Genomic DNA, 12,273 nt, shown 5'->3' with positions numbered 1-12,273 from the left:
TCCGTGACTTTTTGACATCCAACAAAAATCCTTGACATTTAATGATTTCGCTTAAGGAAGTTACAACGTGACTGACTCACTCCATGAAAATAAAAACATTGAAAAATTAGTTAGAAACTGGTATTGACATTTCAATTTTTGCGTATCTCAAGTCTTACAGACTAATATATTCATCTCCTCTTTCGATGATAATTTCAAAGTAAAAATTCTATTCAAAACGTGATGATTGCACTGATCTCTATTTTCGAAGGCTCCAAGGCGTCAATTATTTTGTTTTCTTCCAGTGTATCGCATCAAATTTAGTCACTAATTGTTTCGTACGGTTGGTCGAGTAATTACAGAATAACGATTTAAATAAATTTCGTAAAAGTCGACCAGTTACTGTTCGTACAAATTTGAGTGAGAGGCTTGTGTTATTTCCCCTGTACACTGAGAAGAATTTCATGTTTTACGGTAACTAGAAAAAAATCAGTGAAACAGATATCGTTAAAAAAACAGTTTGAATATTTTTGGAATTACGAAAAACGAAGTACGCCTAACCATTTTGCGCTATTGTCGATCCTTTTTTGGTAATTGCAACGAAAAATCAATTTGTTAGGTTTACTCAACTTTTTTTAGTTAAACAAGGCTTCAACATCAATTTATTGTTGCACAAGCATTAAATTTTCGCAATGAGAATCGTAATGAGAAAGAACAGTAACGTATACCAGACTTTCCGGTAACAGTTAAAAAACTAATTTTCATTTTCTACCTAGAACTACATTTTTCGATTGTGGTAAGAAATGAAAATAGTCAAAGACCGAGCGGTAACCGTAACTAAAAATTTCTCTCAGTGTATAATTTCCCCCATCTTCTCCTCGTTCACGATTGTCAATAATTTTTTCAAATCCTTCAAATTAGGAGGGAATCCTCCTGTTCCGTGGCTAATGTGTAATACAGCTACACGTTCCGCATTCTCTCGTTGTGCATAGGCGCAAAAGTTCATCGTCCAAAACACGCAGGCATAACCGACCGGTATCGAGGACGACATACGAGGCAGTGCAAGTGAGCGGACGAGTCCCCCCCCCCCCCCCCCCTCTTACGGCTACTACTGCATGTGTATATATGCATGCACGCATGCACGTACATACTATACGACTTTGGATTCTCCCGAGCCCTTGAACGATAAGCCTAAGTCGGTCACGGGTGAGAATGACGTCACGGTCGTGGACTCGGGTCTGTCCCCTTTGACGAAGCTGCGTTGGCATGACCGCGATGTAGCGCGCGAGGGGATCGACCCCGGGTTCTTATGACGTAACGATGAGAATCCTCCTCCTTCCCCCTCCCCTAATTTCGGTACGGCACTCGCAAGTGTAGTGGCGAAATGCGAAATATTCGCAACGTGAAACGGAGCTGTGGAAATTAATTTAAAACGAATCGAATGTATCGTGATGTTTGAATTTTTACAAAAGTTTTTGTATAAGGAGGATTTCACACAGCTTCGCTCGATATGACGACGAAGTTTTCGAAAATACGAAACAAAGTTTAATGAAAAATGCTGATTGATTAGTTTTAAGAGGGATTTTCGAGGAGTCTGCGTGTAAATCTAAAATCATTGTGCCACGTTCGAAGAAGCTACTTGATTGGAGACATCTTTTCGTCTGCTTAGATTGAATTTTTATTTCTTTTATTTTTAACCGAATGAATTGGAAGAGCAAGACACTTCGCAGATGACGAAGCCTTTTATCAACTACATCACGAGATAGTCCTACATTTTATCAGTTTAGTCCTTATATTTTCCAGAAGAACTGTTTGAAAATAAAAGAATATAAAATACTGGAATTATAAATAAGTTTGTATATCGATAAATGGTTTCGAATCATTTATAAATTTTTAAAAATCTCACGATAGATTCGCTCAATTTCTCTCTATGATAGCTCATTTTATTCCACCCCCTGTTTTTTGTAAATTCATTGAAATAATTTTTATTACCATGCTGGCGTCGGTAAATAATCAATTTGATAACGCTACACTGATACTGATTATGATTAACAAAACTACAGTCAATATTGAATTTGGCTTTGAGAAAAAAAAAAGAAAATGTGCTTCGGTAAATTTGCAAAAATATAGGCTTCTGAAGATAAAGAGACATCGTCGAGTGAAATCTAACGATTCTATTGGGGTTTTAGTAATTTTTAATAGATTTGAAAAGAAGCATTTATGTCTGAGCTTCTGTTTATAAATCCGGCATTTTCTATTTTACTATTTTGAAAAAAATATTTGGAACTTGGGAATATAATAATTCAACTCTTCGTGGAACCCGTTTTTTTACTGCTTTCGCGAAATCCCTGGGTTTTTTATGTCCCGTTTGTTTTTCTTGTCATAGACTTTTTAAAATCTGAAAAAATTCATGGATAATTCCTAGGGTCTTTGCTGCATGCTCCAACCGTTTTTAGAATCAAATGTATTAAGATTTTTGCAATAATAGTTGGAATTTACTCAATAATTGGCAAAAAAATTGAAATCCGTTAAAAAAATTTATATCTGCAGTAAATAAATATTAAGTAAAAATACTGTGGGGTTTTAAAACTTCAGACAAAGACGTTTCACATTCGAGGAAAATCTAGTCTTATTTGCCACGGCTCAAAAATGTGTATTTATTTGAAAATTTGAAGATGGGGTAATCTTTATCGGCATCCTGACTCTCGGAAATATACTCTTCAACTTCCATCCCGTCCTCTTCACTTTTAGAAGCCTTACCAAAGTTTTGAGGCTCTAGTTCACGTAAATAATAACGTACTTCCTTTGCGCTCCTTTCTGCCGTACCTTACATTTCGAAGTAAATGTTCGTAAATGACACCGTATTTATATAAGTAAGTCGAGAAATCTTCATATTATTGCAACAGACTTGAAAGTAGTCCAAAAAATGGAACGAATAAAATTTACTTACTGCTGCAAAACACTAACGCCGCCGAACTCCTGAGTCTTTCAGGGCACACAATCAATTTGCACTCTCTACTATTTACCAACAAATTACCGGACTTGGTCGTTTCTTGGCTTTTGAGTCCCCACTACCGATAAATTTTTTTAGCGAGGGATGCCAGGTTTCGCTCTTCCTGCGATTCGAAGATGTTTTAGGAGAAAATTTGGGTTGTGCCTCAAACGATACAGGGATACCGTGGGGGCTTAAATGTACTATTTCGTAATAAAATCCGCTTGGAAAAATTTTCAAACATTTTTTCTGCAGTATTCAAAATAAGAGGCGAGAAGCTTTGACTTGCTGATAAAAAAAAGAAAGTCCGTAAAACAATTTGTTACGATATTTTTCATCACCATGAAAAGGGAAGAGTCGTTTGGTCTGTTCGACAAACCTCCACCATGATTTCAAAAATGGCTGAGGGAAAAATTTGAAACTGATAGGACTTGGTAGTTGAATGAAAAAGTTTTTAAAAAACAAAAACCTGAAGAACAAAACACTAATAAAATTTTTGTAAAATAAATATACGAACTGGGAAAAACATAATTGTTTGTTTGAAAAAGTAATAAGGAGGACGACGTATAGGTTTATCGGTACAACATTGAAAATCGATTTATTTTCGGTCGAACCGGAAGTTCAAATTGAACTGGACGTGGCAATTTTTTATGCCCATTATTTTATTGTAAAATTCGGTAAGTTTAAAAATTTTTCATCCAGCCGTTTCCGAAATCATCGCGGGAGTTTGTTCAGACCGACAGATTGACATTTTCGACAAATCCATGTTTCGGATTCTAGAAATTAAAAAAAGTAATTTTCGACCGAAACCAATAACTTTCTTATATCACCAAAGGTAATGAAAAGTAATAAAATTCCGTTAGTAATACCGAAGATACGATTCGATTTGATTCGACCACTCTTTGCGCACTCTTAAAATAAGGTACGGATATATTTTTTTTTTTTGTGAAAATACGTTTTGGCTCCCGAATCAGATCAAAATTTTGATAAATTTGTGGTAATCAGAACTACTCGGAGTTCTTCTACTAACTAAGTACTTCAGTTGTACTGTTGCCGTTATTCTCTTGTATAAAAAAAAAGAGGGAAACAATAAACGATGAAACTAAAATTTAAATTAATAATTATGGTGCATCTGTAGTCAAACGTGCTGAATTCTATTAAATAAAATTCTCAAAACTTATTAAAAAAACAAATTTTAATCATTATGTTCAATGAGTAATGCCCAATTATTGACAATTCGTGGGGGATCAAATTATTGGAGCGGTTTTTAAATCTTAAAATCGTATTCGAATTCGATGACTAACAACGTACACCACTCGTTTCGTTACTTAACCCTTTCGGTCATAGTGGGACCGCTACGGTCCCACCTTTTAAAAAATCATCTCAGAGCTCTAGTATTGAACCAAGGCCTCTGAAAATACGTATCTAGGGGTTTTTTGAGTCGCTGATCACGAATATGAGGTCAGATTTTGAAAATTAAAAATGGTGGATCCGCTATAGTCGATCCAATTGGGCAATGTGACAATAAAAATTTCAATCACGTAAAATCTTAATTTATCAGGAATATTCATTCAAATATACATTAGAAATAAATAATTTCAGTTAATTTGAGATGAAATTTGAGATAATTAAAGTCCGTGGTTCCTTATCATTATCATTGATATGTATATGTGCGTGCGTGCGTCATAATAGGGATATTGAAAAAAAAAACAAGTAGAAGAAAAAAACAATAAAAAAAAAAAACACAAAAAACAGAAAAAAGCAACAAAAAACACACAAAAAACACAAAAAAACAAACAAAAAAGTGGAACTAGATGCTCTCCACATCCTCATCATTAGTTCCGGGTAGGGCTAAGAGAGACACGAATATAGACAAAGAAAGATAAGACGGCATTTGCCATCTTGGATTTAGAAATTATGAAGTTATGACTTCAATTCGTGATCAGCCATTCCAAAATCCCCCAAATGACTAAATTCAGGCCAAAATATTGAGCAGAAAGATATAAGATATAAAACTTGACGTTCACCATATCGGATCCGCCATTTTGAATTTTGAAAATCTAATGCTAGATTCGTAATCAGCGACCCCGAAAACCCCTGACTACAAAGTTTTAGAATAATTAATAAGTATTTGGAATTTCACGTCCGCCATATTGGATCCGCCATTTTGAATTTTGAAAATCTAATGCCGGATTCGTAATCAGCGACCCCGAAAATCCCCGAGTACCAATTTTCATCGAAATCGGTGCAGATGAAAAATGCATGACTGAAAGGGTTAATGGTCGGAAAAGCATTTTCAATAACAACAATGATCTTCGTAATAAAGAACAAGTTTATCGTTTCGGATCCGAAAAACATCTGGAATGACTGGAAATATAAAGAAAAATGTCTTCTAATTATAGCGTTGTCGATTAATTCCTTGCGTACTTATAATCGGTCTGTTAATACCTTCTTTCGGTCCAACGCCAAAAATTGTACGAAAAACGGATTTGCGAATATTGTTTCCATATCGAAAAATAAGAAAATAAAATCGAAGAAGGGGAATTTCGATCAAGATAAATTTGATATAATTTCGATCTATAAGGACCCCTGTAAATTAATATTTGTAAAAAATTGAAACAAAATCGAATTTGAAAGTGTTTATTTCATTGACAGAAATGCATGTTTCGTGGTTATGCGGAAACTTCCCGAACGTAGAAATTAAAAAACCGATCGATTAACTGAACTTACGGGACATGCTAGAATGTCCTCGAGAATTTCCTGGAACACGCGGTCACTAAGAAATTATTAGAGGAACGGGGTTGAAGTTTATTGCTCTTTAAACGCACCGCGGCGTTGTGCTATATGCGGTTTACAGTATTCACAGTTACTCGAAAGAAAAAACAGAGCCCCGCGCGTATAATACAGATATATACAGTAGATACATAGGTAGGTGGGTATGTACATATATATATATACATATATATACATATATACGTACTTATATATATATATATATATATATATATATAACGGTAATACCGCGCACAAGCCTTTTTTCATCATTTTATTCATTTACTTCTCTCTCTCTCTCTGTCTTTCTGTTGCTCTCTTCAACATAATTTTACACTCAGATCACGTTTAGACTCTCGACCGACCTTTCAGCGTTTCGTGTACATACTTTTGTTTTCCGAATGAGAGGTCGGACGACGCGTATCGCACGATATAAGTAGTATTCGTATAGATGCCTGTCCTTGGCTTTCGATTTTGTCATTTATGTACGTTATTTCCGAAAATTGACAAACACTTTTGGAATTATACTATAAATTTTCACTTCATCCATTTATTTGTGACCTTCCTCCTAGGAGACGATATATTATACATTCTATATTCTCTTAAAGACACGGAAAATGCGTACACTTTGAGTGGTTTCGGCAAGTTAATGCGAATAAACAATCGTTATTCGGTGTTTTACATCTTTTATATTTCTGCCATCACAATGCGTTGTGTGAAATAAGTTCTTTAATTTTTATTGTCTTCTTTTAGGTAGGGTAATTCAAGGTGAAATGGCCATAGCCAAGATATGGTTAACAGTATAGTTTCTTTTGTACTTTACCGTATTGGACTCTACCGTGGACCATCTCAACGGGAATTACTCTACTTGTGAATAGAGTGAAGGACTGTTTTAAAAGATCCATTGTCTCCTCCGATTCGATTTTTACACCGTAAAATTTATCAGTCGTTAAAACTTAACGAAATATAAATATATATAATCTGGACAAAAAAAAATAAAAAAAATAAAAATAAAGATAAAAATATCACTATCAACGTCATTTGCTAACAATAATAAATAGAACCTATACCAAGTATCGAATGATGTTATTCGAAACAAGTTGGGAAAAACCCGCCCGAATATACATATATTTATAATCTATATACACATATGTATAGATATGTATATTTTAATTAAGGTATTATGGACCCTTATAGAAAGTTGAAACGCTTCTGAAATTGTAATGTATTGTCCCTCACACAAATATGTACTTCATTAAGTAATAAAAAATAATTTTTTTGTGCCCCGTAGCTAGTTGCAAAGAAGCGATTTATCTCTCGCGAATGGAAGACTGGTACGTTGGTCATTGTTCAGATCGATAGCGTATGTATATAACAATGAAATACAATTTTTTTCTAAGACCTTAAAGAACACCAATACTTAGGCTACTACTACTGATAATACCCCTACCCTTGTTCTACTGTCTCCATAAAATACGTAAGATGTAAATCTCTGCAGCGTGTTTGTTAATTTTTTTTTCAACCTGATAAACTCTTAATTAATTATCTGTTTGTTCTCACATCGTTTTCTCTTTGTTAAACATCAATTTTTACTATCTTTAGTGAGTCTTGATCGCGTGCGTTCCTACGGCAAATGAAATCACCTAATAATGACTTGAGCGACAAACAGTCACGATAAGATATAATAAACATTAAACGCTACTACGGTTCTACCTAAACGCGGTGATTACAATGCGCAAACACAACGATTTTATCAACATTATTATTGACGATTATATTGGATTTGAAAATCTTGGATTGTTTCGAGGGGGTAGAAGGCGGAAAAATTTTACGTGAAATTCGTTAAAACGCTTTGCAGCGACCATGATTTAAATATTCACAGTAGCTGGAAATTAAGCAATGCCAAACACGTTGATGCGCTTACCATAGTTGTAATACGGCTTGCATAATTCTACCTAATTCAATTTTCGGGTGCTCATAAAATCTCAGCCACTAACTCGGTACCTGGATTTTCAATGACTTTTTTACTCTCGATCAAGCGCAGTTCAATCTTCTTAGCAGATTGCGCTGAATCCTCGTGTGGACCTGAATAAAAATCCCGGAAATAATCGAACGTTGAATCAGGTAAAAAAATTCATAGTCGACACCTGAGTACTGATGGCAAATTATTCTCTACCTTTGGAATATTCGTGAGTTTTCTTCAACACCTCGTACAAAGTATTGACTGTCTTTTCTAGGGCTGGCTTGATACTGCCTTGAAGATGAGAATGGGCCAGGAAAAGCGCAGCGAATAAATCACCGGACCCAGTAAAAGCTGCCGGTAGTCGTGGAATTTCCAGCTTTATCATGACTCCATCTGGAATCGCAAAGAATTTCAATTAGTATTAAGTACCAATTGAACGAACACTTTTATTTCAATAAGTATAATTAAGGTCTTGGAGAAGTTTAGTCACCTTTCAGTGTGCTGGCAACGGTGGTTAAATTCTTATCAATTTCTGTAGAAGAAATGACAACAGTTTGAGGTCCCTTTGCGTGCAATTCTTTTATCGCCTCTTGAACATTCGTTATGTTATTAACTTTTCTTCCTGTCAAAAGTCTGAAATAGAGAATTATTGTGGTATAGATCAGCAAAAGACAGCGAGGCTTGGGACATGGGTGAATTAAGTGAGATCAAAACTGAGCCTTTTTACAGTCTCATCAACTAACTCTAATTCAAACTGATTCGGTGTGACAATATCAGCAAGCGGAATAATGTCGTCCCTGTAAATTTCCAGCAATTCGTTAGGCACATACATTTTGCCATTGTCGCCCATAACAGGATCGCAAACTGTTGACAATGATAAGAAAAGAATTGTTGTGTTAGGAATTATTCAAAAATAATTGAAATAACTGTGCTTCTCTTAGTTTTTCTCACCGTATATCAGGCTTGGGTTCTTCTTTTTCAAATCTGTTACGAGTTTTGCTATTGTTTTTAGAAAAGATGCAGAGCCTGCATAGCCTGTCAGCAAATGACTGTAATGGTCTAGGTCATTCTCTCTCAGGCCAACCATCAACTCACCTGAAAGTTGATTGAATTAGGAAGTTGCTCGATACTGATTGAAAATATATTAAAAATTCACAGAGAATACAAGGTATGTAAATCTTATAGACTCCTACACGTATAATTATACACATATTCTTAGACTTAATGATTTGGGCAGAAATTTTATGGTAGTCTAATGTTTTTATACAGTGCTAGTCTTTCAAAAATAATCTTTTTAATGTAAACTAAAAAAATCTCATTTACTTGCCGACAAATAAACTTCGAACAGTAAAAATTATTCGTTCCAAATGTACGTGACATTAACAAACCTAAATCGTTTGAGTCCAATACTTGACCCTTGACACATTTGTATCCGGTATGATTGGTCAACTGGACAGAATTGATCGGATCAACTTCAAAGCCCAGTAACTGTAACAGAAAAATGACACAAATATGTATAGTTCAAGACAATTGTACATTACACATACATTGATTCATGCAACTTGAATTTTTATTTGACAATTCCCCTAACAATTGCCTGATTTTCCTTCGTTCCTTCAATTTGAGTCAGGTCGTCATACACTGCGATAACAAAGAAAAAAATATATGTATATAACGTTGATTCGATCGAAGGTACAAAGTGGGGTAATTTCTTCCAAATTACATGGTAGTTATCAAGGATGATTCTTTTCTCCGATGCTTATTAATCGTACGAGGAGCTGTCATGAGCTGTGTTTTATCAGTGGCACCGACTTCAGGTGAGTAAATATTTGACAGATAGCGTCGATGACATTTACAACTATCAGTTAACGATGCACCAGAAAATTGTGCCATCGAATATTTCGTAGAGATTGCGAAACTTTTACAGTGAAGGTACGACATTGGAACAATTGTTGACGCGACGTAAAAACTGATGTGAGAAATTAAAAGAGTGCAGATTCGTACATACCTGTAGTGGAAATGTTGCACTTTTGTTACCGACGTATCCCGAAACAACGTGGCTTTGAACGGATAGAACGTGGGGTGGTTGTTTAACATTCATTTTTGCACAAACTAACCGAACGCTCTGTCGTATCGAACTGAAAATGATGCTTTCTTCGTGGGTTACTCGCGAATCGAGCGTTGTTTATCTCGTGTACGGAGCAATTGACTAGCCAGTTATCACATGCACCTCGTTTATTTTATCCACTTCTTATCTACTCCGTGCATCCAATACGATGAGATTCGATCCACTTCGACTCAGGTCTCAGCGTAGGACGCAGGTTACGGTAGGTTATCTAATCAGTGTGAGGTTAATTCTCATCTTGTCCTGGTTAGCACATGTGCACGACTTTCGCGCATGCGCAGCTTATCTGTAAATGTCAAATGTTCAACACAGGTTGTCGGTACCACGGAGGAGTAAAATGATTACACGAAAGTATGTCCAGTTGCCTGCTCACTAGGCGGTTTACGTCTCGTTTATCAACCGGAATGTATCATATTACGGCGAATGATACGTTCAGTTAAAGTTTTTATGACAACATGCTATTGGTGCAAGAGCTTGAACACTATTGGTAAATCGATACCCGATTGAGCTGGAGTTCGGAAGTTTGTATATCAACGCCGTTGCAGTTGGCAAGTTAGATGTGGGAAAGTATGTTTGTTGTGTCTGAAATTTCGTAACGATGGTGGATCATGGGTAACGGAAAGCCCCGTTTCGACACTACCTGGTAAGACATCAAGATTATTGGGTACCAAAAAGATCGCAAGCTGTACTAGACATGAGATAAATTGGACACAGAGCCATTCGACGTAGAGATTTATAGGACACAACCCGATTGGACACCAAGATTTATTTGATACAGCCCGATTGGTTACCGAGATTTGAAACGATTTCAAGAAACTTGATTCTACACCAGCGATTTTGCACACAACCCGATTGGACACCGAACATTAAATAAACTTGGACAGATTAAGAAATTAAATAAGTATTCGAGCACGTGATTGAAACCAAAATATGTCAAGTGTGGAAAAGTAATGCTGAAGTCCCATTTCCAGAACGATTGCGGCAAACGGAAGATGATTCAGTATGTATATTTATACGGCAGTACGCGGTCAAATTGAAGAAGGTGGGATGTGTAATTCCAGGTGGAGTGTTTTTTGAAATCGTTTCTATTCTTGGTATCCAATCGGGCTGCCTCGAATAAATATTGCCGTCCAATAATGCTGGTGTCCTAATATGTGGTGTTCAAACGGGGTTCACTCATAACATTCAGTCAACGCTTATGCGGATGCGCAAACTTCCTGTACGTCAGGTTATCGTCAGGCACTGCGTTAAGCGCAGGAGTTGCAAACCTCTAAATGTTTTCAGCCATAGTTTATAGGATTCACGAACTACTTATTGTGCAGCATGAATTTGATTACTCGTTACAAAATAAGAAGTACGCAACAAATAAATCATTTTGACTTATTTCATACCTGGCATCAAAAGTCTATACTCCAAATTCATGTACTTTCGATTGGTCGAAGCTTCAATTCTACGTGTATCAAATTGTTTCCGCTTAGGCGCTTTGCCGTCTGTTTTGATTTGCTCTGGACGGAGAAAAGACATTAACAACAGCTTTTTTTTACTGTACATCGTAATCCATTTTCGGGTACTTTCTGCGTAACATCGTATGTAGAAAACGCGAGCGAACGTCGACTTCTGTGATGGTCAGTACTATCAGGCAGAGTTTTACCTTTATATTGGACTGTTTGTTATAATATTAAGTTCCTTCTCAATACCAACTTAGCTGTTGGAGTTGATCAGTTATTATTTTACGTTAATTCAGTCATTAAAAAATTATTCAGGACAACAAACAGGCAAGACGATTTTTGTAGACCGATACAGAACTCTTCTCTCGTCCTCAACTTTGTGGCTTATACCTATATTCAAGGCATTTGAAAAAATCAGTCTCAGCAATGGATCCTGGATTACCTTTTAGCGCGTCGCACATTCTCCATTACTGATATCACGGTATCAGGTGTTCTCAATTCAGTCGAGTCTTAGAGGTTCTCAACCGGCTCTACGTATGAGCTTATTGATTCTACCCTGTGTATATAACGATTCGTAAAACACACTATCAAAGATATATATACTCCTCGTAGGGTACATAAGTTGATTGCAAGTATATTACACACGCCAAGCTTACTCAAGTATGGGTACTGTAAGTGTGCGCACAATCGGATGGTCACACTTAAAGACTCTTCTTTCACTCCAGCGACATCAAAAAAGAAGAAAATATGAAAAGAAATTTTTCTCCGTGGCTAATGGACGAAGGGGGGGATGAGATTGGGTTAACATCAACTATGAATGGAGCTTGAAGCATTTGTATTGTCGCCACGCACGTATAACGCTCGTTAAATATAAAAATAGCATATTTGAAACGCGGTAGAAACTGCTGAGCTGCACTTGCCTTCCTGTAGAACGAAGGGCATGGTTCACGGATTCCCATTCTCCACATTGCCCTGCACATGATCGCGATAATCT

General features: G+C 36.2%; 1 protein-coding gene across 2 annotated transcripts; it reads right to left on the bottom strand.

The window, feature by feature from the left end:
- Positions 1-6,002: 6,002 nt before the first annotated feature.
- LOC124302941 (pyridoxal kinase) lies at positions 6,003-10,077 on the bottom strand. 2 transcript variants are annotated; one of them, XR_006907790.1, is made up of 8 exons: positions 9,715-10,077; positions 9,095-9,194; positions 8,658-8,801; positions 8,450-8,570; positions 8,197-8,339; positions 7,920-8,099; positions 6,869-7,828; positions 6,714-6,724 (listed from the first exon to the last, which is right to left on the bottom strand). XR_006907790.1 is itself a non-coding variant. In XM_046759549.1 (7 exons), the coding sequence occupies exons 1-7, from the start codon at positions 9,805-9,807 to the stop codon at positions 7,719-7,721; spliced, it is 891 nt and encodes a 296-aa protein (XP_046615505.1). In that variant the 5' UTR covers positions 9,808-10,077; the 3' UTR covers positions 6,003-7,718. The 2 variants fall into 2 exon arrangements, 1 of the variants encoding a protein (XP_046615505.1); XM_046759549.1 differs by having other exon boundaries at positions 6,003-7,828.
- Between the last annotated feature and the right edge of the window lie 2,196 nt (positions 10,078-12,273).

Source organism: Neodiprion virginianus, chromosome 4 (assembly GCF_021901495.1).
Source record: "Neodiprion virginianus isolate iyNeoVirg1 chromosome 4, iyNeoVirg1.1, whole genome shotgun sequence".
NCBI lineage: Eukaryota > Metazoa > Arthropoda > Insecta > Hymenoptera > Diprionidae > Neodiprion > Neodiprion virginianus.
Note: the sequence above shows the minus strand (reverse complement) of the source record. Positions and strands in the feature narration are given on the sequence as shown.

Bases quoted from the DNA above. Each gene is read 5' to 3' on its own strand.
- LOC124302941 (XM_046759549.1), bottom strand. From the start codon at position 9,807: ATGAATGTTAAACAACCACCCCACGTTCTATCCGTTCAAAGCCACGTT. The intron at 8,571-8,657 runs GTGAGAAAAACT...CATTGTCAACAG, and splicing joins GAACCCAAGCCTGATATACG to TTTGCGATCCTGTTATGGGC. The intron at 8,100-8,196 runs GTGACTAAACTT...TTGCGATTCCAG, and splicing joins CGTTGCCAGCACACTGAAAG to ATGGAGTCATGATAAAGCTG.